This window comes from Mugil cephalus, chromosome 1 (genome assembly GCF_022458985.1).
Source record: "Mugil cephalus isolate CIBA_MC_2020 chromosome 1, CIBA_Mcephalus_1.1, whole genome shotgun sequence".
Lineage (NCBI taxonomy): Eukaryota > Metazoa > Chordata > Actinopteri > Mugiliformes > Mugilidae > Mugil > Mugil cephalus.
This window is the reverse complement of record NC_061770.1, coordinates 36,621,860-36,637,544: the sequence shown is the minus strand read 5'-3', so window position 1 is coordinate 36,637,544 and position 15,685 is coordinate 36,621,860. Positions and strand designations below refer to the sequence as shown.

Here is a 15,685-nt window from a genome sequence, read left to right as displayed (position 1 = left end):
GGTACTACACAGAAAGGTACAGACATCTGCATTGTTTTACAGCCTCCTTTTTTTTTTTATATCAGAGAAATCTTGCACTGATGCAGTCCAGATTTAACAGCAGTCGATTCCCCCGCCATGATACGATGGGAAAAGTGCAGAAGTCCAAATGCAAAAATGACTGGATGTCATCGGTACCCAGGTTATTGGTTCTCCAGTCACTTTCTGCTTCCTGTGCTCACAAAAAAAAATGCAAACGCAAAGGCAAAGAGCTGTGCAGAAAATTATTGGAAACCTTCTTCCTTCTACCCTGAGAATTAAAACTAAAATATGGCATCACCTTCCTCTCTTATAATGGCACTGAAGAGAACCACAGAAACACAAGACACTCACCAAAAACCCGGGGAGTAGCAATTACAGAAAAACGTACCGCTTCTCTCAATGACCTACACATGACTGTGACTCAAACTAATGTTTGAAACTGCAAAAAGCATAAATTAGCTTATTTTTTTCCCCCACTATTCAACTCAAGGTTGCATCAGCCACTTTATACTGTAACTGTCTTGATCAAGGTATCTTATAGTGATGGGGGGATAAATCGATAGAGCATAATGTGGCGATATTTGTATTGATGCATATGTATGTATCTTACATTATTATAAGAGGTAATCCTGTAATTTATTTTGGGCTCTAGAGAAATAAATCTATTGCTTTTTCTGACTAACTTTATATAAAAAAAACTTTAAACTTTATGTAATCTATCTATCTATCTATCTATCTATCTATCTATCTATCTATCTATCTATCTATCTATCTATCTATCTGTCTATTGTCTTACTGTAGTATGTAGTAACAACTTTCTTTTACACTATAACTGCATTAGGCTATTGTCATGAGACATTGGGTACACAACTAATGCGTTTCCCCTTCTGCTACTTTGAATTAGTTAATTATAGAAATAACTAATTTAATTAAAAATAAGTAATTTAACGTCTTGCAGAGTTTTCTTGCCAACCTCTCCTACCTTTTTTTCTTACGCAGTCCCACATTATTTTTGGTCCACAGGTTTATTGTCATTGGGATGTCTCTGCATTCAAATCCCGAGTTCCTACCTCGTTTTTTACCGACAAAATAAACGCTACACAAAGACAACAAAAGACAACAAAACTACGACAATACGACACCCGTGTCTTTTTTTTTTTTTTTTTTACAAGGTGGACATTACAAGCATTTGCTTTGTTGAGATATGCTACATTCAAATACCAAATAAAATAAATTGTACGTCCGACTTGCTGTTAAATAGCATTAGGTTTAATATAAAGCATTGTTGTGTGTTTGCTGCGTTTTCTATTTATTCCATTAATAACTCGCTACTTGTAAATTATATATTATCGTTGCTTTACCATAAGTTCGCCCCCAAAAGACTGGGGGTAAAAAAAAAATACACAAGAATTAAACGGAGACGGTGAAAAGTTCATGAAGGCCTCCCCGTTAGTGGGAACAGTCCTGAGGCGGAACTTAGTTATTAGTTTCTAGTCGGACTGCTATTGCCGTTGCACCAGACGGCTGTCACGAGTGGTACGTGTTATGAACTGCTGAGAGGTTATGAATTCGCTTTATTTTAATTATTTTAAACCCGTGCTTGGTAGAGACTAATTAAAAAAATGGATAAAAAGGCGGTAGACGCGTCATCTGAGGAGAAGATTGACTGGGGAGGACGAGGAGCAGAGGAGGAGGAGGAGGAGGAAGATGTGTGGAAGATCAAAACTTTACCAAAGAACGTGCACGCCGGCCTTCCCAATCCCCTGTCAGACCCCGTGAAGTGCTCTCTAATTAAAGGAGATTATCTGTACTTCCATTACGGCTGTGATGGACAGGACGACAGAGGCTGGGGATGTGGATACCGCACCGTTCAAACGATGGCCTCCTGGCTTTGCCAGAACTGGTCTTCACCCAAGAACCAAAACAGACCCGCACCGAGCCTCACAGAAGTTCAGCGAGCCCTGGTTGCGATGGGGGACAAGCCGGGCTCTTTGGTGGGCTCCAGGGAGTGGATAGGGACGTTTGAGGCCTCCCTCGTCCTCGACTATTTCTACGACGTTCCCTGTAAGCTGGTGCACGTCAGAGGTGGAGGAGCAGAGCTGGAGCAGGTTGCGGTGGAGGAGCTGCACCGGCACTTTGAGGGGCACGCATCTCCGGTCATGATGGGAGGAGACAGGGACAATTCCTCTAAGGGGGTGTTAGGGGTGTGCACTGGGGAGGAGGGGAGCTACTTGCTGGTGGTGGACCCTCACTACTATGGGGGTCAGCTGGAGGCCGCAGAGCTGCAGAGGCGAGGCTGGGTGGCGTGGAAGAGGGTGTCCTCTCTGGACCAGTCCTCGTTTTATAATCTGTGCATGCCTCAGACGGCCAAAAGGGGAATGTGACAGATGGGACCCACAGGATTATTAGAAATAATTTCATTTTCTCACACTGATGCAATGCAAAGTGTCTTATTGTGGCATGACTTTGTTTTTGCATCTTCAGCACACGTCTTTCAAATAGAGCTGTACTGCCACCTAGTGGCTGAAGTCATTAAAGTGACTGGAGATGGTTGACAGTGTTTGTTTTTTATAGCTCCATTAGAATTAAAAAAAATCTCCTTTGGGACAAAATTAAACATATCAATCATATCATAAAAGATTTAAGTTGTAGACCTTTGCTTAATAGTCCAACAAAATTTAGTATCAACTGTGAGTTTTGCAGGATTTATGACTTTTTAGTAAGTAAAAGCTAGAAATTTCTCAGTTTTCCATTTAATTTTCTACTAAACGACTAAAAGAACTGAGTACGTCCACGCTAGTTTCTTGGAAATTATTATGCCCATTTTTAAAGTATTCTCGATTGATCAAGAAAATAATCTTCAGAGTTGATCATTTAGATCCGGCCCAAGGACCTAAAACTGATGGACAGATTAAATAGAGACCCCCTATTTACTATATGTGTTCTATATTAAACTAGTGCTATTTATAAATATACATTATTATTATTATCACTTTGAATTCAATATTAAGCTATCCCTTATCCCTTTACTAATATATATTGGATTTATGTTAATGTGTATTTGAAGATCTTTAAATCTGTGGGGGAAAATTAAAAAATATATAAAAAGTCTAAATCAACCAAAGATTTTGCGACTCCCTGCAGTATTTTCCGCGAACCCCCTGTTGAAGACCTATGGTTTAGATTAAAAAAGACAGACTCAGTTCAGACTCTTTGCCATTTTATTCCTTCCACTATATAATATAATCTGACAGCACATCTTAGTTTCTTTCCTCTCTACTATCTAAACCCCTGCAATGCTTTAAACTTCACTTCTAACAGAGACCATGCTTTGTTTTCTCAGTTATCCGGCACGCAGTCGTTGTAGAAAATCTGGAAGTTCTTGTCCACGTCCATCCTCCCTTTGAGGAACTTCTCCAGGTTCTTGAGAGGAACTTCCACCATGTGGTTGTTGACGCGATCATTCAGCCCGTAAGATCCGAACACGGGGAACTTGTAGCGCACAAAGTAAGGGGCGTTTTGGTCGAATTCCGTGCAGCAGTAGGCCGACCACACGTATTCCGGTACGGCCACCCGGTCCAGGTTGTTGCGACGGATCGTATGCCCGGAAGTGGTGATCCCGGTGACGACGAAGGCTTTGCCGCGGCAGTAGTTGTTGAGGCGTTTACGGATTAGGTCCTGGTGTTCTGCCCAGGGACCCAAGTTGAACTCCCTGATCTGCGGTATGACGTTGGTCAAGCTGTAGGTGGAGGCTTTGTCTAAGGGGTCAGCCTGGTGTTCGTCAGGGTTGAGCTGGCCGCGCTCGTACTGAACCACGTCGGCGTAGTCCTCCAGGACCGCCTGGGTGTCCTCGAAGTTCATGTGCATGTTTGAAGACTGGGGGAACGGCTCCATGTTACTGCTGCTTTTTTCTGAGGCCAACTTTAGAGACAAAGAACAAACAGGAAAAAATATTATATAATATGTTACTGATGTATCGGGCCGTTATTTCTGTTTTTTCTGTTCGGTATCAGCCGATACGTCAATTTTTCTTCTGGTTGTTTTTTTTATTTATTCTTTTTTTTTTTAGCAACTTTTACTGTTGTAGTTGTTGTTAAACAGGAGTTTTCTAGCTGATGTTTTCTTTTTCTCTCTCTGGCAAGTTAATAGTGCAGGTCGTCAGTCAACCACTGTCCACAATTTAGATTGGAGCTGTTGTTAAGCTTTTGCTAGGAATATGTGTTGTTGTTGTTAAAGCTGGTGTAAGACTAATACTGCCTGTAAGCTAAACACACTTGGCTGAGAAGGACCACGGGCCAAAGCAGACTCCAGCTGTGATGTCCATTGAGAAGCAAGTTAACATTTATTACCATTGTGTCATAAAATGTAGTACTGGCTCGTATCGGCAATCGGCAGATCCCGACGTACATGACAATCGGTATCGACCCTAAAAAGTCCATATCGGTCGATTTCTTTGTTACTTATAGCAACTCCAGTTTTTTGAAAACAGTTGAAACCTTCTTTGATTCTAAAAACACATTGAAATCCTTGATACATGCATATATACATATATATATATACATACAGTACCTCATAAAACATGACATGGTCCACCAGGATTCAAAGTGCACATACATCAGACTGACTTTAGACTTACAACCAGACCGTATTATAGTCAATCTAGCCGGTAAAAAGCTTGAAGAAACACTCACCTGAGGTTCAAACATCCAAGGGAAGTCCACCTTCTTCTCCCCGTCTGACTTCTTGAACGTGTAGGCAGAGTAGATGGGGATGTGTCTGCGGGAGTCGTACAGGGTGACATAGCGGGGCTTATCTCCGTACCTTTGGCAAATCTTCTTGAAGGAGTTGCTGAGGTAGCCTCGCGGTGGAGTTCCCATGTAGAGGGAGTCCTTGCAGCGCTCCACATGGTTGAAGTCCCCCACCACTCCCGCCTGGGCTCCCCGTAGAAGCCCACAGGTCAGCACGGTCACAATAGCAGCCAGGGATACGGCACAGTTTGCAGGCGTAGGTACCATCGCTGTAGGTTTTCCTCACTCTTTTTGGTCCCTTTAGATCTCTCGAGCTCCTGTTAGTGCGTCTCTTTCCCGCTGCACCCCGCTGCAAATTCACAGTTATCTCACGAGCGCGGCCTCTATCACACCGGACATTTACCTCCTTGTATCTTCTTTACTTTGAGCAAACTGGTCTTCCATTGTGAGGTCTTTTCCATATATTCAAATTGCCACGAGCGTCGTAGGTGTAGTTCGAACGCTGTGAATGTTATCTCAAAATGAGAGAGTTTTATACCCATGTCTGTCGAGGGAAAAAGCGATGCTGACTTGGCGATCTTTCCTTCGTTTTGTGCACGGAGACAGATAAAGTGTTGGCTTTTTGCATTAAGTTTTGTGTTTATAGGTGGGTGCAGATGTTTGCCAGGGGAGGATGAAACAGTACAAGAGGAAAACAGTATGAGAACCAAGATCTGCTCTTTTTATGGCTGTGGCAGTGGAGAGTAAAGTAATCCCTTCCTATAGTAGGAGCTGCACAGACAGGTCTTATTGTCCAATTTTTTTAAGGGCTCCATTATAATCCAATCCTGTACTATTGATATATGTATACTGTAAAGATAACATAGATGTGTTTCCAGTTTCAGCTGAAAATTATAATGAATTTCAAATGAAAATATGACACAAGTATAGAGACAGTGGTTTGGATCAGTGGTTTATTACTGCCGAACAGACAAAGAAGGCACATTTGGTTACACTGTGAATGTGACCAGACAAGATTCAGCCTCTAGGTGTGATACAAACAAGTATAATCAACAGCATGGGTGTTTAAATCAGGCTGAAGGAAATGTGGCTTTAGATGATCCCATGCTTTCGTGGGACTGTGATAGACCTTTTTTCACAGCATGCATATTGCCACGTCGTACCAGTAAAAAGACTCGGGTGTGACTGATAACATTTGAACTGGCATTTAGTCGGCTACTTCTGCAGTCTTTGTGTGGTGCATGCAGGCTCACTAGAGTGGGGGGGGTTTATACTCCCTTTTGTACAACTATCAGTCTGGGAACATTCAAGTGCGGGACTATTTTCCTGTATGGAGAGTTATCTAAATATATGCGCTAATCGCCCCCTCTTTATCGTTGTTTTTGCACTCCACCTTAAGGTGCGGTGATTAGAACGGCTAGAAAACAGCAGCATCAGCATACCTCATGACCCGAAGAGACCATTGACCCGTCTTCACGGGACACGTATCACAACTGGAGGACGGCTATTTGCCTCTGCTCATTTATTCTGGTCTGATTAGCTCCACAGGGCCTGCAGTTCTGCGACATCCTTATCTGTGTTTTTTTTTATATAGCCAGGGGAAGCTAGCAGCTAGCTCGTATGTCCTCTGTGCCAGTTGGTTATTGGTAGAATTTGGAGGAGGGGCTTGGAAATTTGTATGAGCCCTATTTTTGAGGAGGCTACCTATTCCGAAAATACCAATCAGTTTACCGTATAAGCGGGTGCATCTTTTCAAAAACGACACAGAATTAACCCACACTTAGCCATTTTCAATGAAATCAATAACACCAGTGTTTTCTTCTTACGTGGACAACAATGACAGCTACCTGATATCTATAAATAATTCCCTATTGGGTCATGCGGGACGCTGCCGGGATGCAGTCGCCCACAAAGATTTGAAAGTTCTGGTTCACGTAGGTTGTCCTCCTGAGGAACTCCTTCAGCTTCTGGACGGAGACTTCCACCACCCCGGTGGTGCCCGGGTCGTTGAGGGCGTAGTAGGCAAAGGACGGGAACCTGTAGCGCTCGTTATAAGGCGTGTTGTGGTCAAAGTCAACACAGCAGTAAGCGGACCACAAGTAGGTGGGGACTGCGATGCGGTTCATGTTGTCCCGGCGGATCATCTTCCCGGACGTGGTGACCCCAGTCACGACGTAAGCTGTCCCGCGGCAGTAGTTGTTGAGCCGCCTGCGGATGATGTGCGCCTGCCTGTTCCAGACTGCGTCGCTGAAGTAGGGCACCATGGGCACGACGTTGGTGAGGGTGTAGGTGGCGGCCTTGTCGTCGGGGTCGTCCTGGTGCTCGTCCGGGTTGAGGGTGCCCCTCTCGTAAAGGATGGCGTTCGTGTAGTCGTCCAGCACGGCTTGGGCGTCCTCGAAATTCATGTGCATGTAGCCGCGGGGAAAGGGCTGCATCTCCTCCGTTTCAGAGGTCGTGGAGAGCTGCAGCGGAGAGATATCGATCAAATCAAAACATTTGCATGAAATGAAGCATTTTGCGCTTAAAAGAATTTGCTTGGTTTCATTTGTTTAATTTGCTTTACCTGAGGCTCAAACATCCATGGTACATCCGCACACTTCTCGCCGTCCGTGCGTTTAAAGGTGTAGGCGGAGTAGATGGGTATGCGGTCCGCGGTGTTGTACAGGGTCACGTAGCGAGGCTTCTTGTTGTAGCGCTGGCAAATAAACTGGAGGGAGTGGTGCACCAGTCCTGACGGCGGTGTTCCCATGTAGAGGAACTGTCTGCACTCTGGGGACAGCTCTCTTTCCACTCTCCCTCTGACCGCTGATGATACTATGTTTGCCAGCAGGAAAACCACCTGAACCAAAAATCCCATAGCTAAGAAGGTCTGGCTTCACTCTGGTGAGAAGTCGAAGACGGAATGTTTCTGACAACTGCCTGTGCCTGTACCTGCGCGTGGCTTTCAATGGAGCAGCTTACAGTTTGCACACTGTTATCAAGACCCAGTATGCAAAGCAATACACTTCTTACGCCTCAGCACGTCCACCCACAGCTACAGGGACAATAGAAGAGCACGAAGGCGTCTCTCATTGGTCGAGAAGAAGGTTAAAAAAAAAAAAAAGATCATTTTACTTTCTCAAACCCATCAGATGGTCACACGTTCCTCAATTACACACACAAAAAAAAATGACTTACCAACCTAAAGATTGTAGTATTCAAAAGTTAAAAGCATCTTTAGTTGTAACATTTCGCTCATTAAAAATCAATGAAAATTAAATTTAAATATAAGCAATGGGACAGAACAAGAGACTACAAACAGGACTTGTATAAAATACAAGGTTATTCCTGAGTTTATAATGCAAACATAGCATAGTCAAGACTGGGTGTGCTAGATCATTTGGTGCAGACACACAATATAGTTTTACTAGCCCAGCTCCTCAGACAAGATATATATTTTTTCGTTTTATTTTTGCATTTTTAATTTCTTCAAGTTATTTGGCATCAGTAGGACCTAAGACGTATAAAAGCTAAGCGTCATCATTCAACGGGAAGCAGTAGTTTTTGAAAGAAAACAATGTCCTCATATGTGGACACTGGGATTATTTCATTATTTATATTAAAATAAAGTCACCCAATGTGTGACAAAATATAAAATTGTTTATTTTAATACCTGAACATTGCTGAACAAAACCTGAATTACGGACAATGAAGTCCCAACGTCCTCAAACGAGTACTTCCTAGTTAGCGAGGTTGTAGGTCATTGCTATTGATAAAATTTGTTAAATTTGTGGGTCGTATCAAACTACAATCGTTAATAATCATAAATAAATACGTTTATGTCCTGTGATCGTCTGTGGAATGAATCAGATGAAATGCCTGCTATGTTTTTACGACTAGTGTATTGACCCTTTGCTACCACTAGAGGGCAGACTAAAGTGTCCACTAACGAGGACAATGGGTTTAAATGAGACAGAATAAGCTGCAATAAAAATTAAAACTTAATGTCCCCATATGAGGACGCAGGGTCTCAGGAGGTTAATATGCTGTTTTAGGATGTGCTGAAAGGCTATTATCAGGCTTTTACATGATTTTAATTCTTATTACTTCTGTTTTGTATTATTTTAATTTGTCTCAGTTTTATTAGATTTTTGTTGATGCCATTAGTATTTTACATGGCATATTTTAATACCTTAGATTATTTCAATATTCAAGTGTTCATTTATTGACCTTTATAACCTATTTTTGCTGCATAAACAGTGTTTAAACTAGTTTTCCAGTGTTTCCTCGTGGGGGTTTGCCACATTTTGCCCCTATGGTCCAGAGGTTGCATTTGTTTGTAGAAAAAAAAAAGAAAAAGAAAAAGGTGCTATATAAATAAAGTTTGATTTGATCTGGTTCATGAAAACAGCATTCTGACAATAAGGAAGGAGAAACTAGAACACAAGAACCGTGGGAAGTGTTTTTTTTATTAATGTTACAGATCAGTTACATTGCTTTTAATCACATTCATTCATTGTTCGTCCCCAAACAGGAAGCCTAACTTATCAAATAGATTATCAACTCTTAATTAATGTCACACATGAAAGTGCAGAATGGGCGAGAAAATATTTTTTGAAATGTCCTTTTCTGGCCTGTTTGTGCTGCGCGCCCCAAATTACTAAAATCTGCAAGCAATAAATGTTTATTTCAAGCAATATTTTCTTTTAAAAAGGACGTTTGCAGTGCAACTTTTGGGATTAATTTGTTATGCACAATCATAAATAGTATTCAACTAAATTACTGAGTCCTGTATGTAAATAAATACATTCATTCTAAGTCATGCATGTCATAAATGAACTAGAGTATTTCAGCAAAATGGTTTAGATTTGATTTTTGATGTGGACTCTGTTATACACCCAGGTAGCCAGGGCCTAATTCAGCTTGTATAGGGAGTATCTTCTATATTTAAATATATAAATCCCATCTATGTGCAGAGTTTACATATTACACAACCAAGAAGAACAATAACAGGTGGGTGAACATAAAGAGCATGGAGGACTGGAGCCCACTTTATGTAGATCAGTTCACGCCTACATATCTTTTAATGATGTTTTGAATAAAGAGTCATTTCCCTCTTTCTGCATTGTCAATTTTTGTTTCAGTAACAAATAGAAGAGACTTACATCAGCAATCAAAAGACTGGACACAACCGAATCTAACCAAAACCCTGAATTACAAGCTTAATATAATTCCAGTTCAATGTAATCCAAATGAACTTAACACTGTTTCAAAGTTTACTTCAGTCAACACAAGCTGAGTCCAGTGTGAGTTGTCCCTCAGGGATCACATCGAAACACTGGTCAGCTACCTCTTCTTCTTCTTCTTCTTGAACCGGTTTTCTGACACGCAGCCTTTGTAGAAAATAGCCACGCCGTCGTCTGCGTCCGCCTGACTCTTCAGGAAAGTCTCCAGCATCTTTAGCGGCACTTCCACCACACTGTAGCCAGTCTGCTCATTCAGTGCGTAGCCCCCATAGCTAGGGAACATGAACCTCACCTCGTACGGTGAGTTGCGGTCGAACCAGGGGCAGCAGTACGCCAGCCATAAGTGTTTTGGGACCGTCAGGCGGTTCCTGTTATCTCGTTGGATGGTGGTCCGGGAGACCGTCACCCCTGCCACCATGAAGGATTTACCGTGACAGAAGTTGTTGAGGCGTCGGCGAATGACGTCCAAGTACGGGTACCAGGAGGCGTCCAGGAAGTCTGTGACAAGGGGAACTACGTTGGTGAGGGTGTAGGTGGAGGATTTGTCGTCCGGGTCCGCTTGGTGCACGTCGGGATTCAGCGGACCGCGTTTATATATTACCGCGTCCGTGTAGTCCTCCAACACGGCCTGGCTGTCCTCAATCAGAGGGGGGCTGTCTTCGCTCAGGGGAAGGGGCCTCATGTCACCGCTCTCGTCTTCAGAAACCAACTGGAGGGAAAAAGTAAAAAAAAATAATCTTAAACACAACGTGCAAATATGCCGATCAGCCACAACATTATTGCCCTTGAGGCACAAGGGAGACCTGCACAATATTAGGAAGATGGTCATAATTTTATGAAACATTGATGTAAAATCGTGCTGCATAGTGCTCTCTGACTCCAGTGACAGATCCAGTCCAATCCAGTCAGCCTACTGGTGGCGATTCCTCGCTAGGCTGCAAGTTCTGATCTCAGGTTAGTTTTTGATTTTTATTATGCTTTTGAATGGTTGTCTAATTGGGCGTTCAAGCTTTTAACTGACTGATATAGACCCCTTCACAGTTTCGTAAACAATGTGATGTATTTTGAGGGGCGGGGCTTAACTGGAGGCAAAACATCTGTACAACACTATAGCCTGTAAATGGCGGTTAGCATATTTCAATGGGCTTTTTTTTTTGGCACGAAAGGACGAGGACAACGCATAATTTAGAGAATATACTAATACACACACTCTCTGAGACTGTGAGTGTTATTTTATCAAGTGAAGCCTCTTCTACAAAGATATTACAAGAAGTAAGTGGAACCACTGTGGAGGGTAATGTAGCAAATGCAACTTCTGCTTGGACACCCCTGAAACACGTAATGTTGCGTTACCTAGCAGTTAGCATTAGCATTAACATGTAACAAGAATCCCCTATATAAGCATTAACTTAATGTAATTTCAGTCACAATTTATTCTAACCAATAACGTTATGATGCATTACATATTAATCTTATCTGATATCAAGTGTGTGCGTTGTTTGTCTCACTCCAATCCTTTCTTTTAATCGCCAAAGTTGTCTGTGACTGTCAGTGCATGTGATAAAACTCCAAGTTGGTGTTTTTGATTTTTTTTTGGTTTTAGCACCAAAAAATACAGCAAGACGACATTTTCATGGTTGAAAATGACGGCGTTCGCCTCCAGCTTCTCTCTGTTTTTTGCCTCCAGCTAACGTTATGATGTCACAGTGACGTAGGCCACGAAGGGGTCTAAACAATACTAGATAAGATGTGGACCATACAGTCAGAAGCATGTGAGTAAATGAATAAATAACGACAGCATGTTGTGGAAAATGTTAGGCCAGTGTGCTAACTTATATTATAAAATGTAAATAAGCAAACTTGAGTTACCCCATAAGCTGTGCTAACGAGTCCTAGTTTCAGTTACATACAGTATTTAGCAGTGTTATCAGGCTTAGTGCAGTAGTCAATAAGAAAGCAGTGTGTATTTTCATAAATGTCAAGTTATGCCTTTAAGAGACAACTACCTGTCTACCTACTACCTGCCTGAGCTCCATGAAGTATTTGCAAACCTATCTGGCGATATCATGAATTCTGGTTTCTCATTGAGTCTTTACATCAAGTGTAGCCAGAGCAAAACACAAAGTTTTTATCCTCAATCTAGTCATTACTGAACAAAATATCATTATTGTCCCCCCAAAACATCTGGCCCCAACAGCAGCTGCTCTCTCTACCTGTGGCTCGTACATCCAGGGCGTGTCCATCCTGCTCTTCCCATCAGACTTCTTGAAGACGTAGGCAGAGTAGAGGGGGAGACGGCGACTGCCGTCGTACAGCGTGGCGTAGCGCAGTTTGTCGGCGTACTTCTGGCAGATCCGCTTCGGGCTCGTCCCTCTGATCCCGGCAGGCGGCGTCTGCTTGTAGAAGAACTGGCTGCAGCCTCTGAAGTCAGTGGACACGGTGGCGCTCGCCAGGTGGGACGCCATCAGCAGAGAGAAGGACAGCATGCGAGGGAAAAACCGACGCATCCTCACTCAGCTGGAGAAGCCAGAAGGGATAACCAAGCCCTGTCCTTATTATAAGTCTTTGACATGTTTGACATGCTTGTCACTGGCTGATATAAATAAATAAAAATGAGGCGTAATCTGTAATGTGTGACATCCTGTATTGGAGTTGCCTTCACCAGTCTAGTAAAGTGTAATGACAGTTGGACACCAACGGAGTATGCAAAGCAGCAGTGGCTCAGAGCGGATCCATTGGCTGGATGGGCTTCTTATCTGGTCCAGCAGCTTCTGAGCAGCAGCAGGGAGTCTGTCTCCCCACCTCATTGTCAAAATGACCTGAGAAATGGTCGAACTGTGTTCACTGCACTTTCCTCACTGGCACAGTGTAATGACAGACATGATTTCTACATATTTATTCGGTGAACTACTACTTCTCTCTATGTATGACGTCACTTTCTATTATGTTATCACGTATCACTCTGTATGAGTGACATGAGTGCTATTTATAAATATACATCATTATCATCATTTTGCATTCGATATTAAGCTTTTCATATAATACACAGGTTCAAATATATATATATATATTTTTTATTTCAAACATGTGCAACAGTAATGTGGATAGATTCAAGTTTTAATTTTACATGGGGACAGAGTCAGTGTGTAATATGCGGCTCAGTCGTGATAGGGTCAGTAGTGATAGGGGGTGGGGCCTGCTGTGTACAGGAGGCTTAGATTGATCTCTGAATGAGTGAAGTGAAAAGTGACATCTCCTGCTTCCATTTATCCCTTCACGAAAATATGTGTCAGAGGCTGGAGCCTCGGGCGTTGCTCCGTAGCCCTAATAACTTACTATGTGTCTTTACATGCTTCAGTAAAACCACAATTAAATGTGTTACACTTAAGCTGAATTATTATACATTAATAAATTTGTAACTTTTTTCCGGCCAGGTTAGGCCTACGTCACAGAGAGCCTTGCTGTCGAAGGGGTCGCTGACCTCATCCGGATGATGACGAAGAACTATATACGGAAAACTATAATGAACCTGACTCTTCGTGTCCTGGCCCCAGCTCCTCCAGAAAGAGGAGGCGGGACGGTTATTGTGACAATTTAGCCGAGAGAACAAGGTGGGACAACGTTGTCATGAATGTCAGCGGCTGGATAATCCATTCAGTAATGTAAATAGTTAGTATTTTATTAATTAAGGCTGTCCTTTGCGTCTGACAGGATTAGCAGTGCTCTGGGTAGAATCTTGTATTTAGTATTTTAGTGATTACTTAAGGGTGGAAACAGGAGACACAGAACATAACAGGCAGCAGAAACACAGGAGGGAATAACAGGCAAGGCATCTGAGACTTCAGTCAGAAAGGCCGAGCGCTGGATACATACCAGACAGACGAAAACAACAAAAAACTGGGCGAGGACATAGAGTGGTTGGAGGCTGGCGATAAGGACAGCAACACTGTGAGCGGGTTTAAGGGGAGCTAGGGTGGCGACTGCAGGCGCTGGAGCAGGGGAGGTGTGTCTAACTGTAGGAGCTGGGGTAGTTTCTACAGACTCTGGAGCAGGGGAGGAGTGTGTAGACATCAGAGCTGCAGACATACAGAGCTTGGAAGGTCCCATTGCAGCGAGGGAGAGTCCACAGACTGTGGTGACAAGGGGAGGGGGGCGTCTCGGACAGTGGAGCTTGGAAGGTGAAGGGGTGGCGTTTGCAGACCCCGGAGCATTGGTAGTGTTTGCAGATTTTGGAGCTGGAGCGGCAACAGTTAACTCAAAATTTAGGGGCGACCGTTTAGGAGAAGTCCGGAGCCCTGGCTTAGATTTAGTTGTACTATATCAAACATTAATTGTACACTTTTTTTCCATTTTGACAGAGCGACCTGTGGTTGTCCTGATATATTCTGAGAGGGTGCTAATATGATTAAACCGTATGTGAAAACAAAACAACGTTGTCTTGTTGAAACTAAGGTCGTAATGTTGCACTCATTATATAACAAGACTAATAAGACTAGTTATTTTTTATTTACTTGGTTCACAGTTGCTGACCAATACTTTATTTCTGTGGTTGTTTCCATTAGTTATTCAATCATCCAAGATGCACTTATACATACACACCACAACAGGTTTTGTGTGTTTGCTTCCATCCAGTGGTCATTCTGTGTAACTCCACATCAAGCTTTAATAGTTCATCTGTTGTACCGTTTATTTTCTTATTTGTATTGAACATATGCGCGTAGATTTCAAAAGATACGAGTACCTCTACAACGTGAAATCCCCTCTACTGTTAAATGTATGAATGAAAAAATATCAGGCAGCTTCACATCCTGCCTTCACATCCTGCCGTTTGCATCAACTGCATTTTAATACACTAAACTAATCCGGAAATGGGGTATTTTTTTTGCAAATTGCTCCCATTGCTTTTCAACATGCAAGAGACTATTAATAACCAAAGTTGTGACGTGGTCTCTATAAATCGCCACTGTTCCATCACATTCTAATTTAAGAGTGTGTGAATTTACATAATCCCCTCAATACTTAAACAATCTCCATGTATGTTTACAATACGGTTACAACAACACTGATTTTAGTGCGCGTTTTTTTATTACTTTCAAGTGTTTATATTGCGCCGTGGCTGCTCAGCAGCGCCCCTATGGACCTAATCCCGGTACTTCCTGCTAGCAGCGCGCATGCTCAGTCCGTCCTTGAGCTGCTAAACATGCTCTGCTAGTCAGCTAACAGCGTTCACTTTTCAAGGGTACTGGGTGCCAGTTTCCCGACATATATACCATTAATGCATCAAATCCACGCGTGGCGCGAATGACAACAGAGTTTACGACGGCAACTTTTAATTATTAATGATTAAAAGAGACACGTTTAGTGCCTCGCGAGTTTGCATTACTGTTTTTCGACGTATGTCTCACCCCCCACCCTCCCCCCTCTTTTTTTTTTTTTTTTTTTTTGTACACAATAAAGCCACCTTCGCCTATTTTCTAGTCAACTGGCTAATTAATCCCATCATCCGGGCGTCTGAAAAAAAAAAAAAAAAGTGCCGTTGCCGTTGTGTGCAGTGAGTGCGCCCGGGTCCGGGGCCGGTGGTAAATAGGGGTGTGTTTGCCCCGCTACAACATTGGCTCGCCGCTTGTCAGTGTCCAGTCACGTGGTGTCACACGGACGGCCATGTTTCCGAAACACAAACAACAAGAAGAG

General features: G+C 42.8%; 4 protein-coding genes across 4 annotated transcripts; 1 reads left to right on the top strand and 3 right to left on the bottom strand.

The window, feature by feature from the left end:
- Positions 1 to 1,514: 1,514 nt before the first annotated feature.
- Positions 1,515 to 2,574, top strand: ufsp1 (UFM1-specific peptidase 1 (non-functional)). The gene has a single exon (XM_047600348.1). It carries the CDS (start codon positions 1,644 to 1,646, stop codon positions 2,403 to 2,405), a length of 762 nt encoding a protein of 253 aa, XP_047456304.1. The 5' UTR covers positions 1,515 to 1,643; the 3' UTR covers positions 2,406 to 2,574.
- Positions 2,575 to 3,123: 549 nt separating this feature from the next.
- On the bottom strand, positions 3,124 to 5,041 carry LOC125003714 (endonuclease domain-containing 1 protein-like). The gene is made up of 2 exons (XM_047577833.1): positions 4,713 to 5,041; positions 3,124 to 3,942 (listed from the first exon to the last, which is right to left on the bottom strand). The coding sequence occupies exons 1-2, from the start codon at positions 5,034 to 5,036 to the stop codon at positions 3,361 to 3,363; spliced, it is 906 nt and encodes a 301-aa protein (XP_047433789.1). The 5' UTR covers positions 5,037 to 5,041; the 3' UTR covers positions 3,124 to 3,360.
- Positions 5,042 to 6,634: 1,593 nt separating this feature from the next.
- LOC125003729 (endonuclease domain-containing 1 protein-like) lies at positions 6,635 to 7,641 on the bottom strand. The gene is made up of 2 exons (XM_047577860.1): positions 7,333 to 7,641; positions 6,635 to 7,231 (listed from the first exon to the last, which is right to left on the bottom strand). Exons 1-2 carry the CDS (start codon positions 7,624 to 7,626, stop codon positions 6,638 to 6,640), a joined length of 888 nt encoding a protein of 295 aa, XP_047433816.1. The 5' UTR covers positions 7,627 to 7,641; the 3' UTR covers positions 6,635 to 6,637.
- Positions 7,642 to 10,078: 2,437 nt separating this feature from the next.
- si:dkey-85k7.11 (endonuclease domain-containing 1 protein) lies at positions 10,079 to 12,826 on the bottom strand. Its single transcript, XM_047577846.1, has 2 exons — positions 12,208 to 12,826; positions 10,079 to 10,703 (listed from the first exon to the last, which is right to left on the bottom strand). Exons 1-2 carry the CDS (start codon positions 12,499 to 12,501, stop codon positions 10,095 to 10,097), a joined length of 903 nt encoding a protein of 300 aa, XP_047433802.1. The 5' UTR covers positions 12,502 to 12,826; the 3' UTR covers positions 10,079 to 10,094.
- Positions 12,827 to 15,685: the final 2,859 nt, after the last annotated feature.